The sequence below is a fragment of the Salvelinus alpinus genome, chromosome 27, assembly GCF_045679555.1.
Source record: "Salvelinus alpinus chromosome 27, SLU_Salpinus.1, whole genome shotgun sequence".
Classification (NCBI taxonomy): domain Eukaryota; kingdom Metazoa; phylum Chordata; class Actinopteri; order Salmoniformes; family Salmonidae; genus Salvelinus; species Salvelinus alpinus.
In genome coordinates this window covers 43,066,537-43,084,616 of record NC_092112.1, presented here as the reverse complement: position 1 = coordinate 43,084,616, position 18,080 = coordinate 43,066,537, and the positions used below count along the sequence as shown (strand labels likewise).

The 18,080-nt window shown below is 46.0% G+C and overlaps 1 protein-coding gene across 2 annotated transcripts in view; it reads left to right on the top strand.

Annotated features, from left to right (window-relative positions):
- Nucleotides 1-14,599, top strand: part of LOC139556634 (1-phosphatidylinositol 4,5-bisphosphate phosphodiesterase beta-1-like) — a 242,006-nt gene extending 227,407 nt beyond the window's left edge. For both annotated transcript variants that reach the window (XM_071370833.1, XM_071370834.1), the window contains one exon: nucleotides 13,280-14,599. In XM_071370833.1, the coding sequence (XP_071226934.1) occupies nucleotides 13,280-13,501 (222 nt within the window). In that variant the 3' untranslated portion in view covers nucleotides 13,502-14,599. The remainder of the gene's footprint in view (nucleotides 1-13,279) is intronic.
- The last annotated feature ends 3,481 nt before the right edge of the window (nucleotides 14,600-18,080 follow it).

Genomic DNA, 18,080 nt, shown 5'->3' with positions numbered 1-18,080 from the left:
CATACTCGAAACAATGTATAGTGCTTTTCTCAAAAGCTTGGCACAGTTATACTGTCTTGGCTGTAAAGCTGTCTTTAGAGTCAGCCACCTTCCTACGGTAGCAGATCCTCCTCATTATTCCACGGTGGGCGTGTGGGCGTGTAAGCGTACGGCTTGTGAGGATGTCATATTCTCCCCCCGTTTCCTGTCGTAGCCTCTCCTTATATCACACTCTGAATCCCCCAGCCCAGATATTATGACAATTCTCTCTCATCTTGTACACCATCTGAGTCATACGTAATGTGTTACCACTGACACATGTTTGTAGAGGGAAGAGGAGTAGAAAAAGAGAGTGAGGATGAAGTGAAGTGAGAGTTCCATGAAGGGCTAATGGAGCAGGGTATGACTAACCAGGATAGGGCTAATATGAAGACACACACACACACATGCACACACATTTTCACAGACATATGTAGACACACTCTCTCTCTCTCACACACACACAGTTCTGACCCAGATTTCTCCTCTGGGCTCAGAGGAGCCGCTAATGGACCGCTATAACCATCCCTGGTCTGTGGAGACCCTCACATCTCTCACTGCGACCGCCCGCCCGGGTTAGCACCACGCTACGCTACCTCACGGCTGTGTGTGTGTGTGTGTGTCAGGCCAGCTGCTATCCCGCTGTGCAGAAGGAAATAGATGCTACCGAGGCCAGTTTACCCAAATAACCACTCATGGTCCATGTCCAGTTTTAACTCAACCTATTTGCTACTGTATCCGTCTGGCCGAAATGAATGGTATAGCTTCTAACCCGTTTACTGTGTGTCTGAAGACGCAGAACTCTTAAGCCATTGTTCCAATGGAGGGTCAGTTGTTTTACATGGAGGAATCTGCCAGGCTGAGTGGCTGGTCTTCAAATGTCCGCATGTGTTCCATTATTTCAACTTGTGTGTTGCCTAGGCCATACGGCTATCTGTCAGACGAGAGGGAGAGGGAGAGATATGGAGTCGGTATGGGCAGGGAGGGAGAGTGAGTGTGTGTGAGAGGGAATAGCTGATGGAGAAGGAGAGAGAGAGAGGGTCTGTGAGCGGGAATAGGTGATGGAGAGGAAGAGAAGGAGAGAGAGAGGGTCTGTGAGCGGGAATAGGTGATGAGAGGAAGAGAAGGAGAGAGAGAGTGTGTGGGAGGGGATATGGGATGGAGAGGAGGAGGAGGAGGGAGAGCGAGCGCGTGTCCTCTGTCTTGTCTGTCGTCACTCTCAGTGGGTGTGCATTCAGGTGATGGTGTCCTGCTAATGTTCTAATCAAAATGGCTTCACACCCACAGCACGGTAGACACTGATTGAGCACACACACACACACACACACACACCTTCAACATCACTCTCAAAGACCTACCATTGTCGATCAGATTATCTTAAAGTAGCTAACTGTCCAGTGAAATAATCACTTTTAAAAAGTTCATATTCTGTTAACTCATACCCAAATAATGTTATTGACTCCTATACTCATATTTGTGGCCAAAGCATAAATTGGAGAGAAAAAAACACTTCAAAGACCCCACCTCAAACTTGTATCTCAAACAGACCGTTTAAGGGAGAAAAAGATAGCTATTTCATCATAGAGTATGATGTCGTACTCCTGAGGAGGATGAGCTGGCCAATCAGCGGTCTAGAGGAGAATGAGCTGGCCAATCAGCGTGTCTTAATTGTCTTAATGACCGGTATACGCCAACACCATTCTGTTGTGATACTCCCACACCATTCCAAAACAGAAAAGCAGCTTTTGAACATATTGAATTATTTTGTAAACTATTTAACTCATATTGTAAGTAATTATAGGTCATATGTCAAGGTTTTACCTGGGAGAATCATGCTATGTGGTAGTCTTCCCTTCCCTAATTGTAGGTCACTCTGGCTAAGAGGGTCTGCCGAATGACTAAGAGATAGGAATGTCATTGGGAACTCTGGGTCTGATTCACCTGGACAGTCATCTCTGTTACCCTACACCTACACGCTGCACCAGTTGTCCTCCAACTTGACTGTGTAGCTAGCCTAGACAGGTGAAATGCCATTCACACCTACAATACCATTGTTCTGTTCTCACCACTTGCTCACACAGGATGTGAGACGACTGGGGAGAGAAGTGTATACGTCACGTGTGTCGTACACGTGTGCGCACCGGGAGACAAATGTAGTGTGAGTGTGGGGTGTATGTGTGTGGAGGCAGATAGCCCCTCATCCTTTTCAGAGCAGGCAACAGAAAATGGTGGCATCCCCGAGTGCAGGAGCCATTACTGTAACACTCTCACGTACACTTTTTCTCTACCACACACACTCACCGTCACACACACACACACACAGTGACGCACACACACACAAACGCACACAGTGTTTGGTCCGTGATGCAACACACCCGGAGCCCTGTGTAGTCATGGAAACACTCATTCTACACCCCCCCCCCACAAACACACCCCTCCCCGTCATCTTCTATCCACGACTCTCTCTGCAATCTGTTCATTTGGAGCCTGATGACGCAACCCAGGGATAGTGACTGCCTGGTGGTGGCCTGTAGAAAGACAGAGAGAGAGAAACCACAAGAGAGAATAGGGAGAGGGAGGGAGGAAAAGAACATGAGTGAGGAAGAAGGAGGGATAGACGGAGAGAGAGGGATGGATAGAGAGGGAGGGATAGATGGATAGAGAGGGAGGGATAGATGGAGAGAGAGGGAGGGATAGATGGAGAGAGAGGGAGGGATAGATGGAGAGAGAGGGAGGGATAGATGGAGAGAGAGGGAGGGATAGATGGAGAGAGAGGGAGGGATAGATGGAGAGAGAGGGAGGGATAGACGGAGAGAGAGAGGGAGGGATAGACGGAGAGAGAGAGGGAGGGATAGACGGAGAGAGAGAGGGAGGGATAGACGGAGAGAGAGAGAGGGAGGGATAGACGGAGAGAGAGAGAGGGAGGGATAGACGGAGAGAGAGAGAGGGATAGATAGAGAGAGAGAGAGGGAGGGATAGACGGAGAGAGAGAGAGGGAGGGATAGACGGAGAGAGAGAGAGGGAGGGATAGACGGAGAGAGAGAGAGAGGGAGGGATAGACGGAGAGAGAGAGAGAGGGAGGGATAGACGGAGAGAGAGAGAGAGGGAGGGATAGACGGAGAGAGAGAGAGAGGGAGGGATAGACGGAGAGAGAGAGAGAGAGAGGGAGGGATAGACGGAGAGAGAGAGAGAGAGAGAGAGGGATAGACGGAGAGAGAGAGAGAGAGAGGGAGGGATAGACGGAGAGAGAGAGAGAGAGAGAGAGGGAGGGATAGACGGAGAGAGAGAGGGAGGGATAGACGGAGAGAGAGAGGGAGGGATAGACGGAGAGAGAGGGAGGGATAGACGGAGAGAGGGAGAGGGAGGGATAGACGGAGAGAGGGAGAGGGAGGGATAGAGGGAGGGAGGGATAGACGGAGAGAGGGAGGGAGGGATAGACGGAGAGAGAGGGAGGGATAGACGGAGAGAGAGGGAGGGATAGACGGAGAGAGAGAGAGGGAGGGATAGACGGAGAGAGAGAGAGAGAGGGATAGACGGAGAGAGAGAGAGAGAGAGAGAGAGAGAGAGAGAGAGGGAGGGATAGACGGAGAGAGAGAGGGAGGGATAGACGGAGAGAGAGAGGGAGGGATAGACGGAGAGAGAGGGAGGGATAGACGGAGAGAGGGAGAGGGAGGGATAGACGGAGAGAGGGAGAGGGAGGGATAGAGGGAGGGAGGGATAGACGGAGAGAGGGAGGGAGGGATAGACGGAGAGAGAGAGAGGGAGGGATAGACGGAGAGAGAGGGAGGGATAGACGGAGAGAGAGGGAGGGATAGACGGAGAGAGAGGGAGGGATAGACAGATGGAGAGAGAGGGAGGGATAGACAGATGGAGAGAGAGGGAGGGATAGACAGATGGAGAGAGAGAGGACAGAGAATGAGAGAGACAATGAGAGAGAGAGAATGAAAATGAGGGAACATGAGAGAGAGGGAAAATGAGAGAGAAAATGTCCAGAGGCTTATTATGGCCCAAATGGATCTGGCTGTTGCTCTTGATTCTGGACACAAAAACAGAGAAAGACCCTTTATCTGGAAAACAGTGATTCCTTCCTCCCTCTCTCTCTCTCTACTCTCCCCCTTTATCCCACTCTTCCTCTTCCTCATTCTTCCCCTCCTTCCCTCTCCCTCCCTCTCCCCTCTCTTTCAGACTGTGGGAGGTCATGGCTTCCCTCATCACTGCCTTTGGTCTGCTCCTCTCTCCACTCCATAGGGTCACATCAATAATGCACACAACACACACACAACACACACACACACACACACACACACACACACTCTCTGCCCACAGGGAACATTGTTACTCCCAGAGGAAAACGGATGCAGTGAAACGAAGTCCTTTTGTCACACTTTTGTGTCCACGTGTGTTTGTGTGTGTGTGAGTATGTCTGCATGTGTGTGTGTGTTGCGTGCCAGGTTACACTCCTGCCTGCCTGCGGTGTTGGATGACAGGGGTGCTGTTTAAGCTCAAACCATGGTGGTCACCCTCTGAGGCTGAATTGGCAGGATGTGTGCGCGCGTGTGTGTGTCTGTGTTGACTAATGAAGGTGTCTTGAAAGGTTTCACATCTCTTGTTGTCCTGCTGGAAACCCTCCCCTCTACATCACTGTTTAATAGTTCCACTTTGTCACAATGAGCCAGCTCTATATATCAGCATTACTATAAGAAAAGAATAAAAAACATTAGAGGGAGTGAGAGAGGAATAGGATGGGGGGGAGATGGAGGAGAGACCTGTCCATTCTCTAGTCAAGGAATAATTGAGTCCTGGACAAATATACTTGACTCTGTAAAGAATAATCTTGGCTAAAGCCCAACACATACAAATAAACTATTCATAAAGCCCATCTCTCTCTCTCTCCTTCATTATGCCTCTCCTGTGGACCACTGGAAAGAATGCAAATGTTGCTGAAACAAACCCTCAGACAGCACATTTCAGAGTGGTGACCCCTCGTTCACCTCCTGGTCACGGAGAGCCCAATTGGACCGTGTTTGGACATATCTAGTACAGGAAGGGACAAACACACACAGTGTGGCATATGTCACAGGAGTGGGTTGGAACTGCTAGGGTTGAAAATGGACTGGGTTCTGCTGTACCTAAACCATGTTACAGTACCTGAAGACTGCCAGGCAGCTTTCAAATGGATCCTTCTTCCTTATTAAGTGCACCCTGTGGGCCCTGGTCGTAAGTAGTGCACTATGTAGGGAAAGGGTTGCCGTTTGGGATGCAGGCCCGTAAGTAGCTCTCAGAGTTATGCTGAGACCCGGCAGGGCTGAGGGACACAGGTGGATTCTGAATCCTTAATGCTGGATGTCATCACTGGTGGCCAAACATCCTCCTGGACAGCTCCCCTCCCGCAGGGTTTTGTTCCAGCCCTAATCTAACACACCTGATTCTACTAATCAGCTGCTCCCTGGGACCTTGAGTGTGTAGGGCTGGAGTAAAAGCCTGCAGACCCGGAGTAGGCTTCGCCACCAATGTAATACATGTTGAGTTCTGCTGTTATGTAACCTGTCTTACTAGCTCTAGTACTGAGAGTGACAAGAAGCCACACATTCATTTGGAACCGAATTTAGTTCCGAGGCCCTCCGACACACACACACACACACACACACCGCTTCCCTCGATGGCGCCTCAGAATGAGGACAGATGGTGAAAGTCATCCAGTATAGTATTTTAAGAAAGGCAGAAGTGAGTGTGTGTGTGTGTGTGTTTTGACAGATGATGGGTCTTCTGAGGAGGTACCGTATTTAAATGCTCGTTTGGGTCCAAGCGGAAACCACACACACAAACACTGCGCTGGTCTCTGAAGGGTAGTTGAGGTTGCTCAGTCAGATCCGGACACCTGATGAGACCTTCTATTAGACAGCACTGTTGGAGGAGGCTCAGCTCTCCACCGTGTTAGATGCCGCATTGAGAGGGGTGGGAGAAGAAATGGGGACTGACAGAAAGCGAGAGAAAGAAAGAGACCCTGCTAGCTCCATCTGCTCCTCCTCTCCGTCCTTCCATCCTCCTCTCCTCCCTCATCACTCCATCCCTGTGACTTTTAATTACCTCAGCTGTCACTCCTCCCCCAGGTGATAACGAGGTGTGGTGTTCGTCACACCCTGTACACAACACACACACACACACCCTGTACACAACACACCACACACACACCCTGTACACAACACACACACCTCGTCCTGATACACAACCTGTCTCCAACATTTACACACACCCTGTCCCCAACCGACACACACACACACACACACACCCTGTCCCCAACCGACACACACACACACACCCTGTACACAACACACACACACACACACACACACACCCTGTCCCAACCCACACACCTCGTCCTGATACACAACCTGTCTCCAACATTTACACACACCCTGTCCCCAACCGACACACACACACACACCCTGTACACAACACACACACACACACCCTGTCCCCAACCGACACACACACACCCTGTCCACAACCGACACACACGCACAGGCATCCCCGATGGCAATGAACACACTTGAACACACTCTTGAACACACTCTCTCACGTACACACACACACACACCCATGAACCATTGACTTCCGGCCACCCACCCCATTTCACCTCACACCCTCCTGCTCCACCCCACCTTTTTTTAACACATACCTAGAAACCATCCGAGCTAAGAGAGAGATGACAGCTTTAATCAAAGGACCTCAGGGCCTATGGCTTGCAGGGGGACAGCAAACCACACATACTCTCGCTCCCTTTCTCTCACACACACATACAAACACACATACAAACACACATACACAGTACACAGTACATCTCACACTCGCATGCGTGCGGCAGACTGTCCCGTCCTAAGTAGGTCAGCAGAGGGGAGGAGATGGGCTGCAGAGCGAAGCGTCTTTAGCCATCTGGCAAAACACTCTTCCTGGAAGGTCACCTTGGGGTGTGGTCAGTTCAGGGAAGAGATCACCTTAGGCTCCGTAAGAATGGGACCAACACACACCTTAGAAAAGGTGGTCCAATCAGACCAGACACCACTTCAAGCTCGGTTAGCGAAAGAGTAAGGGGAGACTAATTAGAATAGAACTTCCCTGTCCCAGGTAATGGAGAACTGCCTTCAGCTTACATTTACATTTACATTTAAGTCATTTAGCAGACGCTCTTATCCAGAGCGACTTACAAATTGCTTCACATCACAAGTTACATGAAAGCATCTCATCTTCACGTATTTATGTGTCTAGTAGGTAGAGGGTGTGTTTGTTTTTAACCAATGTGTGATGCATGATGATAAGATATGGGTTGCGTCCTAATTTGCTCCCTTTTCCCTATACACTAAGTAATCGAAACATCAATAACACCTGCTCTTTCCATGACATAGACTGACAAGGTGAATCCAGGTGAATCCAGGTGAAAGCTATGATCCCTTATTGATGTCACTTGTTAAATCCACTTCAATCAGTGTAGATGAAGGGGAGGAGACAGGTTAAAGAAGGATTTTTAAGCATTGAGACAATTGAGACATGGATTGTGTACGTGTGCCATTCAGAGGGTGAATGGGCAAGACAAAAAACGGGGTATGGTAGTAGGTGCCGGAGCACCAGCTTAAGTGTGTCAAGAACTACAACGCTGCTGGGTTTTTCACGCTCAACAGTTTCCCGTGCGTATCAAGAATGGTTCACCACCCAAAAGACATCCAGCCAAGTTGACACAACTGTGGGAAGCATTGGAGTCAACATGGGCCAGCATCCCTGTGGAATGCTTTCGACACCTTGTAGAGTCCATTGAGGCTGTTCTGATATTGCAAAGTGTTCCTAATGTTTGGTATACTTAGTCCACTACATTTAGGACTGATCAAATGTAGTGCTCTATGTAGGGAATAGGGTGCCATTTAGGACGCAGATGATTAAATGTATTATTTCCATGGTACAGAGGCTGGTTCTGTCATTAGGCAGGTCAGTCATTGAGGACAGCTTGTCCTACGTGAGGAGGAGTGGAATCAGAAAGATGTGTCAGAATCTGTTTGGATCAGATGGAGACTTAATGGAGGGAAAGTCAAGTGCACGGAAAGGACTGAATGTCGGGAAGGACAAGTGGTCCTCCTTGGTCCTGAAGAGTCCATGGGCGGATGTGTGGAGGGGTAATCACCTCTCTTTCTCACCTCACCTGTCCTCTAGTCTATGTGATTGACTTCATTCCTCTCCTCCATACAGCCCTCTCTCCTTTCCTCACTCCAATTCCAAGTTGGATAATCTTCATCCATCTCTGCTCCTCTCCCCAGTCCGCCAGTGGGACAGTCTTCATCCGTCCATGCCTGTGTCTCACACAAGTGTCTCTTAACACCTGGAGGCTTCTCTGTACACACATTTTTGGATTTGAATAGCCCCACTCTCAAGAATGACTCCTTGGATTGGAGTGGGACTGAGGTTAATTAATATTGGATCACTTCACAATAGTTTGATTGTGTATAAAAGGTGTATTACCCACAAAGACAGCCATAGTCCTGACCATTAGCCCACAAGTCATTTGGCGATACATTAATCGTAGGGTTGTTTGATGAGTAAGTAATCCTACAAAAATCGTGTTTTTTTTGGCGCGAGTCCACCGCTGTAAGATCAGAGTTATTCAAATCAGCCTTTTTTTTCTTTTCGATCTCATGTAACGCTGACGAGCCTCAGTTGAGCGCTTAGATTCTGACATGGTCCTTTTAAAAATGTTTACCTTTATTTATACAGGTAAGCCAATTAAGAACACATTTGTATTTACATTTAAGACCTGTCAAACGCATCCATAAACAACACATCAATAAACAACAATCGTACTGTACATATCTATATACACATCAATTACACAATACACGACAAGCAGACACAATACACGACAAGCAGACACAATACACGACAAGCAGACACAATACACGAAAAGCAAACACTATACACGAAAAACAAACACATTCTTCAGTAAAAAGGTTCTCGAGCATCCTGCCTGAATTGCACTACAAGCACCAAATTCACCAACTTTAAGGAGATCATTCCACATGAGAGGCGCATAAAAACTTGAAGCAGAGTTACCTAACTCAGTGGACATTGAAGGGCTCTCCAGAGTAAGACATCCCCGAGTCCGGTCTGGTAACATACTTCTGAAGGTTAACAATAAGGGTAAGGTATGGCAGAAGTTTATGCAAGAAGGCTATACAGACAAAAAGATCAACGAATCGATCGACGAGACTTCAAGGAGGGCCGTGCAATGATATGTCCTGAACAGACCTGTGCAGAAAACACTTATTTTGTCGTTTATTTGAAAAGACCAACTTTTCAAATACTCAAGGTAGTTTAAACTAAAAGGCAGCAATTTTTTTATTTGATATTTAAATTTACATTTACATTTACATTTAAGTCATTTAGCAGACGCTCTTATCCAGAGCGACTAAATGATATTGAATACCTCTTTTAGAAAACCAAATAATATTTGAAGTCATTTGAAAACAAAATGTTTAAAAATGCAGAGGAACCAAAAACTACAACAGTTAGTTGAATCTAAATATATGATCATTAGCACATGGCTTGGATGGCTCTTAGATATGAATCTTAATATAGCCTATAGCCTAGAACTAAATACATGAGAGACAAAGAATCACCTCAACATTAGAGTAGACAACTTTTGCAGCTTCAAAATGACTAACAAATACACTGAGTATACCAAACAATAGGAACACCTTTCTAATATTGAGTTGCACCCCAAACCCCCCCCCCCCCCCATTTTGCCCTCAGAACAGCCTCAATTCGTTGGGGCATGGACTTTACAAAGTGTTGAAAGCGACCCACAGGGATGCTGCATCATGATGACTCCAATGCTTCCCCCAGTAGGTGGATACCCCTTCAAATTAGTGGTTTCTGCTATTTCCTGCTATTTCAGTCACACCCGTTGCCGACAGGTGTATAAAATTGAGCACACAGCCATGCACTCTCCATAGACAAACATTGGCAGTAGAATGGCCTTACTGAAGAGCTCAGTGACTTTCAACGTGGCACCGTCATAGGATGCCACCTTTCCAACAAGTCAGTTTGACAAATTTCTGCCCCACTAGAGCTGCCCCGGTCAACTGTAAGTCCTGTTATTGTGAAGTGAAAATGTCTAGGAGCAACAACGGCTCAGCCGTGAAGTGGTAGGCCACACAAGCTCACAGAACGGGACCGGCGAGTGCTGAAGCGCGTATCGTGTAAAAATCGCCTGTCCTTGGTTGCAACCTTCACTCCCGAGTTCCAAACCGCCTCTGGAAGCAACGTCAGCACAAAAACTGCCATACACAAGCCTAAGATCACCATGCGCAATGCCATGCGTTGGCTGGAAACGCTTTCTCTGGAGTGATGAGTCACACTTCACCATCTGGCAGTCCGACGGACGAATCTGGGTTTAGCCGATGCAAGTAGAAAGCTACCTGTCTCAATGCATAGTGCCAACTGTAAAGTTCGGTGGAGGGGGAATAATGGTCTGGGGCTGTTTTTCATAGTTCGGGCTAGGCCCCTTAGTTCCAGTGAAGGGAAATCTTAATGCTACAGCATAGAATGACATTCTACACGATTCTGTGCTTCCAACTTTGTGGCAATAGTTTGGGGAAGGCCCTTTCCTGTTTTAGCATGATAATGCCTCCGTGCACAAAGCGAGGTCCATACAGAAATGGTTTGTCGAGATCGGTGTGGAAGAACTTGACTGGCTTGCACAGAGCCCTAACCTCAACCCCATTGAATACATTTGGGATGAATTGGAACGCCGACTGTGAGCCAGGCCTAATCGCCCAACATCAGTGCCCGACCTCACTAATGCTCTTGTGGCTGAATGGAAGCAAGTCCCCGCAGCAATGTTCCAACCACTAGTGGAAAGCCTTCCCAGAAGACTGGAGGCTATTATAGCAGTAAAGCGGGGACCAACTCCATATTAATGCCCATGATTTTGGAATGAGATGTTCGACGAGTTGGTGTCCATATACTTTTGGTCATATAGTGTATATAAAACACAGGGAAATTATGCTTTTGACGGCACTGGGCCATTAAGAACATAATTTCCAACCAAAGAAGCAGCAAATATGGTGCTATGACCTTGTCTGAATCCTGACTGGTGTACATATAGAATACATTTCGTAGTTTTAAAAGGATCTAAGTTCGAGTAGGCAAGAGAGTTTGGAAATGGGGCGATAATTATTTAGGTCACACAGGTCACCAACATTGTGAAGGGGAAGTATATTGGCTGCCTTCCAGACCCTCGGGATGGTACCAGAAATAATTGTAAGGTTAAAGCTGCAATATGTGACATAGAAATGTTAGTTAAAGATCTGTCATTCTCGTTGAAAGCAAGTCTAAGAAGCGGTATTTCTATTATATGTTCTATGTGCTCTATTTCTATGGTTCCCGTTCTTAAGTTTAATTTTTGCGTCTTTTACTTTAGGTTTTCTACACCAGCTTCAAAAAGCTGAAAATACAATATTTTTGGTTATGGAAAATATATTTCACAGCGGTTTAGATGGTACAATGATTCTCTACACTATACTTGCTTGTTTTGTCACATAAACTGAAAGTAGGCGAACTATTAGGATTTTAGCAACCAGAAAATGGCGGAGCGATTTCTGCATAGTGCACCCTTAAAAAATGTGTTAAAGATTCTGTAATCAGATGAGCAGAAAGCTGCAGCAAGAAAGGATCAAGCAAATCAGCCCCAGTGGATTTTTGTAACATCAACATCATTTTTTTTAACATCACAGGTAGAAAGTTGTTGAAAAGAAAAAAAAGATTCACTAGAAGTTGACAGAACTTCCATAGAGCCAACTGGAGGCTATAAGAGGGGCAGGCAGTCGACTATCTCGCCAGGGTCAATTAAACCACTATTTCTTTCAAATAAATAGCCTGCCGAGATAAAAACATTTATCTAATTTTTCTCCGTAATGATGTCAGTCTGACAACTTGCTTATGCAGGAAAGGAATTTCCTCTCTTCTGTGCGTTAACTGTTTTCCAAAATTGAGACGGATCACCAGCAGAGTCTGAGATTTAGCTTTCTTGATTGAGGAAGTGCATCTGTTTCTTAATTGCCTGAAAATCTGCCAATCGGCTACAGAGTCAGGTGGTAAATCCCAGATAAATGTGTATTTTGGTTTATGGACACATGTTTTGTGGGGATAGTGATATTTAGAGAACGTGAAGCCACGAGTTGATTTCACATACATAGCCACCTCTCCCAATTTCTTTTCAGTCTGTTATCAGCAATGTCAATGTCCTTATCCAGGATCGAGCCATTTAGCCAAGTCTCTGTGAGGACCATAATATCCGAGCTCGTGTCATGCACCCACATATAAGGAAGGTCCATGTTTAACATCAAACTTCGTACTGTACGTTGACACCCCAAGCCGTCTATGCAGTTTCCATATTTGTGGTATTTGAAAAAAAAGGCACTGGACAAACTTACCACAGTGGGCTTCCGAATTGGGCTAACTGTAACAGAGCTAACATATTATCACTAACAATACCCTTGTGAATATGGATGTCTGTAGCAGTACGATGATAACTCTGAAATAGTGGGAATGGGGAGAATTACCTGAGCAGGGGTTGGGCTGTTTTCTTAGGCTCTTAGATTGTGATGTGGTTCATCTTTGCTGCTCTCCTTTAATTATGGCCCTCCCCTGGGACGCAGCAGGGTAGTTAAACAGAGAAATCAGCATTAAAGCAATTATTGGATCAGAATGAATACAATCCTGTCATCTGTAATCATTAGCGGCGGCTATGCCTGGGAGAAAACAGACTGTATCACTCTCTCTCTCTCTCTCTCTGACACTCAGTCTGTCTGTCAGAAGGCAGGGAGCTCAGTAACTTTATTACTAATTGAGGAAGAGGAAATGTAACTAAAGAGAACCTGTTGACCGGTAACATCGACTCAGCTGGTCCATATCAGTCATCACTAGTCAGTGACAGCATATTCTTTTCTCCTCTTCAGTTACAGAGTACATGGGGTAACAAGGACAAGTTCAGTATATAATGATGTAGGCCCACTCTGTTGGTTCTGTAGACCCATACCGTTTGTCCTCCCTATTGCTGCTTATAGACCCATTCTCTGTCCTCTCTTCTTCCTATAGCTGCAGAGAGGTGGACTAGGACCAGTTCTCTTTGTAGCTGTAGTTCTCTTGCTACGGTTTGTTCTGTGGTTCTATTTGGTTCTGTTGTAGAACCACACTTTGTTCTCTTCTCTCCCAATAGCTGCAGACCGAGCTGGACCAGGAATACCAGGACAAGTTCAGACGGTTGCCCCTAGAGATCCAGGAGTTTGTCCAGGACAGCAGCAAGGCCAAGCTTAGCGACGACAGTACCCATGGCAACCTGTCTGTCTCCTCGACGACCGAGAGGCTCAACCATAAAGCGTCACAGTCAGAGGATGACACAGAAGACTCGTCGGAAAGAGTGTTTGACACACCCCTTTAAGACAAAATCTGAAATGACACCCTTTTCCCTATATAGTGCAGTACTTTTGGGCGGAGCCTCATATAAGACTGTCCAAAAGTAGTGCACTATATAGGGAATAGGCTTTAGAGACGAAACATCATTAGAGACTAAACCCTCCCCTTCCTCTGAATTGGACAGTTCTGGTTGGTCGTTCTGGCTCGAGGTGAAAATTGCCATTCTAGGGACAGATTACCCTGCGCTCACTCCTAACCTGAACCAGTAGGGGGGTTAAACAATATCTGACCCTGGACCAGTAATAGGGAGTACCTACTCTGTTGTTCTAATCAGATATGTAAATACTTGTTTTGTATTTGTATGTGTGTTTTGTTGTTTTGCTTCGGAGCGGTGCAACCACAGGATACGTGTATGTGTGACTCGCCACTAACTATGCGCAGGAACGAAGTTACATACTTGAACCATTGCACAGACAGAATCATTTCCTTTTTTGAAAAATGTTTTTAAATGTGTTCCTACTTTTTAAACAAGACAACGTATTAGGTGTTAGATGACGTTCTCACAATGCTGACTATAGTGTAGGTCAGTCAGTGGTGCCAATGTTTTGATTTCACCGTGCACTTAGAGAATAATTACGAGTAGCATTAATATGACATTGGTTAAGACCAAGGCAATGTTGAATTTGTAACCTACAATGGCACTGCAATGTAACGTGATTGCATTTGCAAGCCCCAAATAAAGTCCAGGCATAGCAAGTCAATTTCAACTTCCTGTCCAACCACTGTGGACACAGCCTTTATTTTCTTTATTGAAAAGTACGAATGGCTCCTCATGTATATTTTGCACCGAATGCTTTCAACAGAACTATCTCTTCTATTCTTTTGTAGCCACCAAGCACTGGAGGCTTGGTGGTTTTATTTCGTCCTCACAAAAGTAAGTCTACTCTGTTGCTGCTACCTTGTTTTAATACTATTGTTGTCCTATTTTGCTTTGTAAGATATAATATTGGCCTGGCCGAGACGTACTTATTTTATAGTTTTATTTTTTTCATTTTTGTAATGTTTTTGACACGTTAGCGTTTAGATTGTTTATGGTGGGGGGTGCCGTGGAGGGGTGGGGGGTGCGGAGAGAGGAGAAATGGATGGGAGGGTGATGAGGGATGGATGGAGGGAGGGTGATGAGGGATGGAGGGAGGGATGGAGGGATGGAGGGAGGGTGATGAGGGATGGAGGGAGGGTGATGAGGGATGGAGGGAGGGTGATGAGGGATGGAGGGAGGGTGATGAGGGAGAGTAAATCATGTATCTGCATGCTGTTGAACTATTGTAAATGTTACTGTAGCAGAAAAGACGTAACGTAAATGTAAAATGTACATTTCTCTGTCCTCTTGTACAGCAGATCACTAACCCGACCCTAATGATTTGAAATCAAACTGAAACTGTAAATATGTAACGATTGATGAGATGACATTGTTTGTACAGTACTAGTGATGAGCTACTTGTGTTGGTATGAGATAAAATGAAAAAAAGACTATATCACTGCCCCTTACCAAAGACTGAAATTGTTGACACACACACACACACACACACACTTGAACCATTAACATAAGACACTAAAATGATGTCCCAGGCCTTTACAGCATTTATACCCTAAATGTAGTTTTATGATCAATACATGTCCCAAATGTTTATTCAATGGTTTTCCTTTGGCAATATAAATGTAAGTACGTACTGCCCAAGACAGTCACCACAGATAATGTTTGCAACATGGTAGATTTGAACTATTTCTAAAGCCAAACCTTTGGTCATTTCATGTCCAGGTCAAATATTGAGAGCACTGCCCCTAACAGGAGCTCGTACACTATTGGTCCATTCATCCTTTGATATGTGACATCATACTAAACTAAACTGTCAGTCAAAGACCCGGGACAAAGTTTAGGACTTTCCAACCTGTACAGGCCCATACATACACCACTTTGATGTGTCACGTCTGCTGTCGGAATACTTATTTCAATTGATTAACTTGAATCCGTTTTAAAGTGAAGGATCACGTTATAAAGTGTGAACAAGTATAACTTGGTTTCTATAAAATACGGTTCTTATTGATGTGAGAGTCCTGTGCCTTTTTGAATAGGTTGGCCTTGTTTTGATGTCGAATGTGTGAAATGCATCTTTGTGTACGTTGCCATTGTATTATACGAAGCTGTCTGTTATTGGATCGACTGTGTGCACTTTAAGCACGGTGCCACTACTGAGTAAAAAACACTTGCGATGATGAAGAGTATTTTGAGAAGTGGCTCCTTTAAAAAGACAATAATGCTAGACATGTATTTTTATTTTGTCTTGAACCACTTGTTTCTGTTCATCAACCTAAGTGTATGCATTTTTGTTGTTGTAAATGTGTGTATGACGTAAAGGAAAAACATTGAGACGATAACGATGATGATCATAGTATAGAAGTGTAAAGGGAATCTGCTTGTGATTAATAAATGTGGCTATTGTACATTGCTGAAGTGAACACTTGTCTTTGTTAATTTGTAGTTCCCAGTAATACTATGATAGATGTTTTTCCTCCTATGCAGGTAAAGCAGGTTCACTGTGCTGCTTACAGCTTTGCTTCCTCCACTGTCCCCTTACTAGGCTCCCCTTATTGTTCTGAATCCTTTCCAAGAACATCCACTAAGTCAGGGTCACACTGAGTGTACAACACTTTTGTGTCAAGTTGACTGGATGTCCTTTGGGTGGTTCATTCTTGACACACGCGGGAAACTGTTGAGCGTGAAAAACCCAGCAGCTTTGCAGTTCTCGACACAAACCGGTGCGCCTGGCACCTACTACCATACCCCGTTCAAAGGCACTTAAATACACTGCTCAAAAATATAAAGGGAACACTTAAACAACACAATGTAACTCCAAGTCAATCACACTTCTGTGAAATCAAACTGTCCACTTAGGAAGCAACACTGATTGACAATACATTTCACATGCTGTTGTGCAAATGGAATAGACAAAAGGTGGAAATTATAGGCAATTAGCAAGACACCCCCAAAAAAGGAGTGATTCTGCAGGTGGTGACCACAGACCACTTCTCAGTTCCTATGCTTCCTGGCTGATGTTTTGGTCACTTTTGAATGCTGGCGGTGCTCTCACTCTAGTGGTAGCATGAGACGGAGTCTACAACCCACACAAGTGGCTCAGGTAGTGCAGTTCATCCAGGATAGCACATCAATGCGAGCTGTGGCAAAAAAGGTTTGCTGTGTCTGTCAGCGTAGTGTCCAGAGCATGGAGGCGCTACCAGGAGACAGGCCAGTACATCAGGAGACGTGGAGGAGGCCGTAGGAGGGCAACAACCCAGCAGCAGGACCGCTACCTCCGCCTTTGTGCACTGCAAAATGACCTCCAGCAGGCCACAAATGTGCATGTGTCTGCTCAAACGGTCAGAAACAGACTCCATGAGGGTGGTATGAGGGCCCGACGTCCACAGGTGGGGGTTGTGCTTACAGCCCAACACCGTGCACGACGTTTGGCATTTGCCAGAGAACACCAAGATTGGCAAATTCGCCACTGGCGCCCTGTGCTCTTCACAGATGATAGCAGGTTCACACTGAGCACATGAGCACATGTGACAGACGTGACAGAGTCTGGAGACGCCGTGGAGAACGTTCTGCTGCCTGCAACATCCTCCAGCATGACCGGTTTGGCGATGGGTCAGTCATGGTGTGGGGTGGCATTTCTTTGTGGGGCCGCACAGCCCTCCATGTGCTCGCCAGAGGTAGCCTGACTGCCATTAGGTACCGAGATGAGATCCTCAGACCCCTTGTGAGACCATATGCTGACACATGCACATTTGTGGCCTGCTGGAGGTCATTTTGCAGGGCTCTGGCAGTGCACCTCCTTGCACAAAGGCGGAGGTAGCGGTCCTGCTGCTGGGTTGTTGCCCTCCTACGGCCTCCTCCACGTCTCCTGATGTACTGGCCTGTCTCCTGGTAGCGCCTCCATGCTCTGGACACTACGCTGACAGACACAGCAAACCTTTTTTGCCACAGCTCGCATTGATGTGCTATCCTGGATGAACTGCACTACCTGAGCCACTTGTGTGGGTTGTAGACTCCGTCTCATGCTACCACTAGAGTGAGAGCACCGCCAGCATTCAAAAGTGACCAAAACATCAGCCAGGAAGCATAGGAACTGAGAAGTGGTCTGTGGTCACCACCTGCAGAATCACTCCTTTTTTGGGGGTGTCTTGCTAATTGCCTATAATTTCCACCTTTTGTCTATTCCATTTGCACAACAGCATGTGAAATGTATTGTCAATCAGTGTTGCTTCCTAAGTGGACAGTTTGATTTCACAGAAGTGTGATTGACTTGGAGTTACATTGTGTTGTTTAAGTGTTCCCTTTATTTTTTTGAGCAGTGTATTTAGTCTTTCCCATTCACCCTCTCAATGGCACACACACACACAATCCATGTCTCTATTGTCTCACGGCTTAAAAATCCTTCTTTAACCTGTCTCCTCCCCTTCATCTACACTGATTGAAGTGGATTCAACAAGTGACATCAATAAGGGATCATAGCTTTCACCTGGATTCACCTGGTCAGTATAAG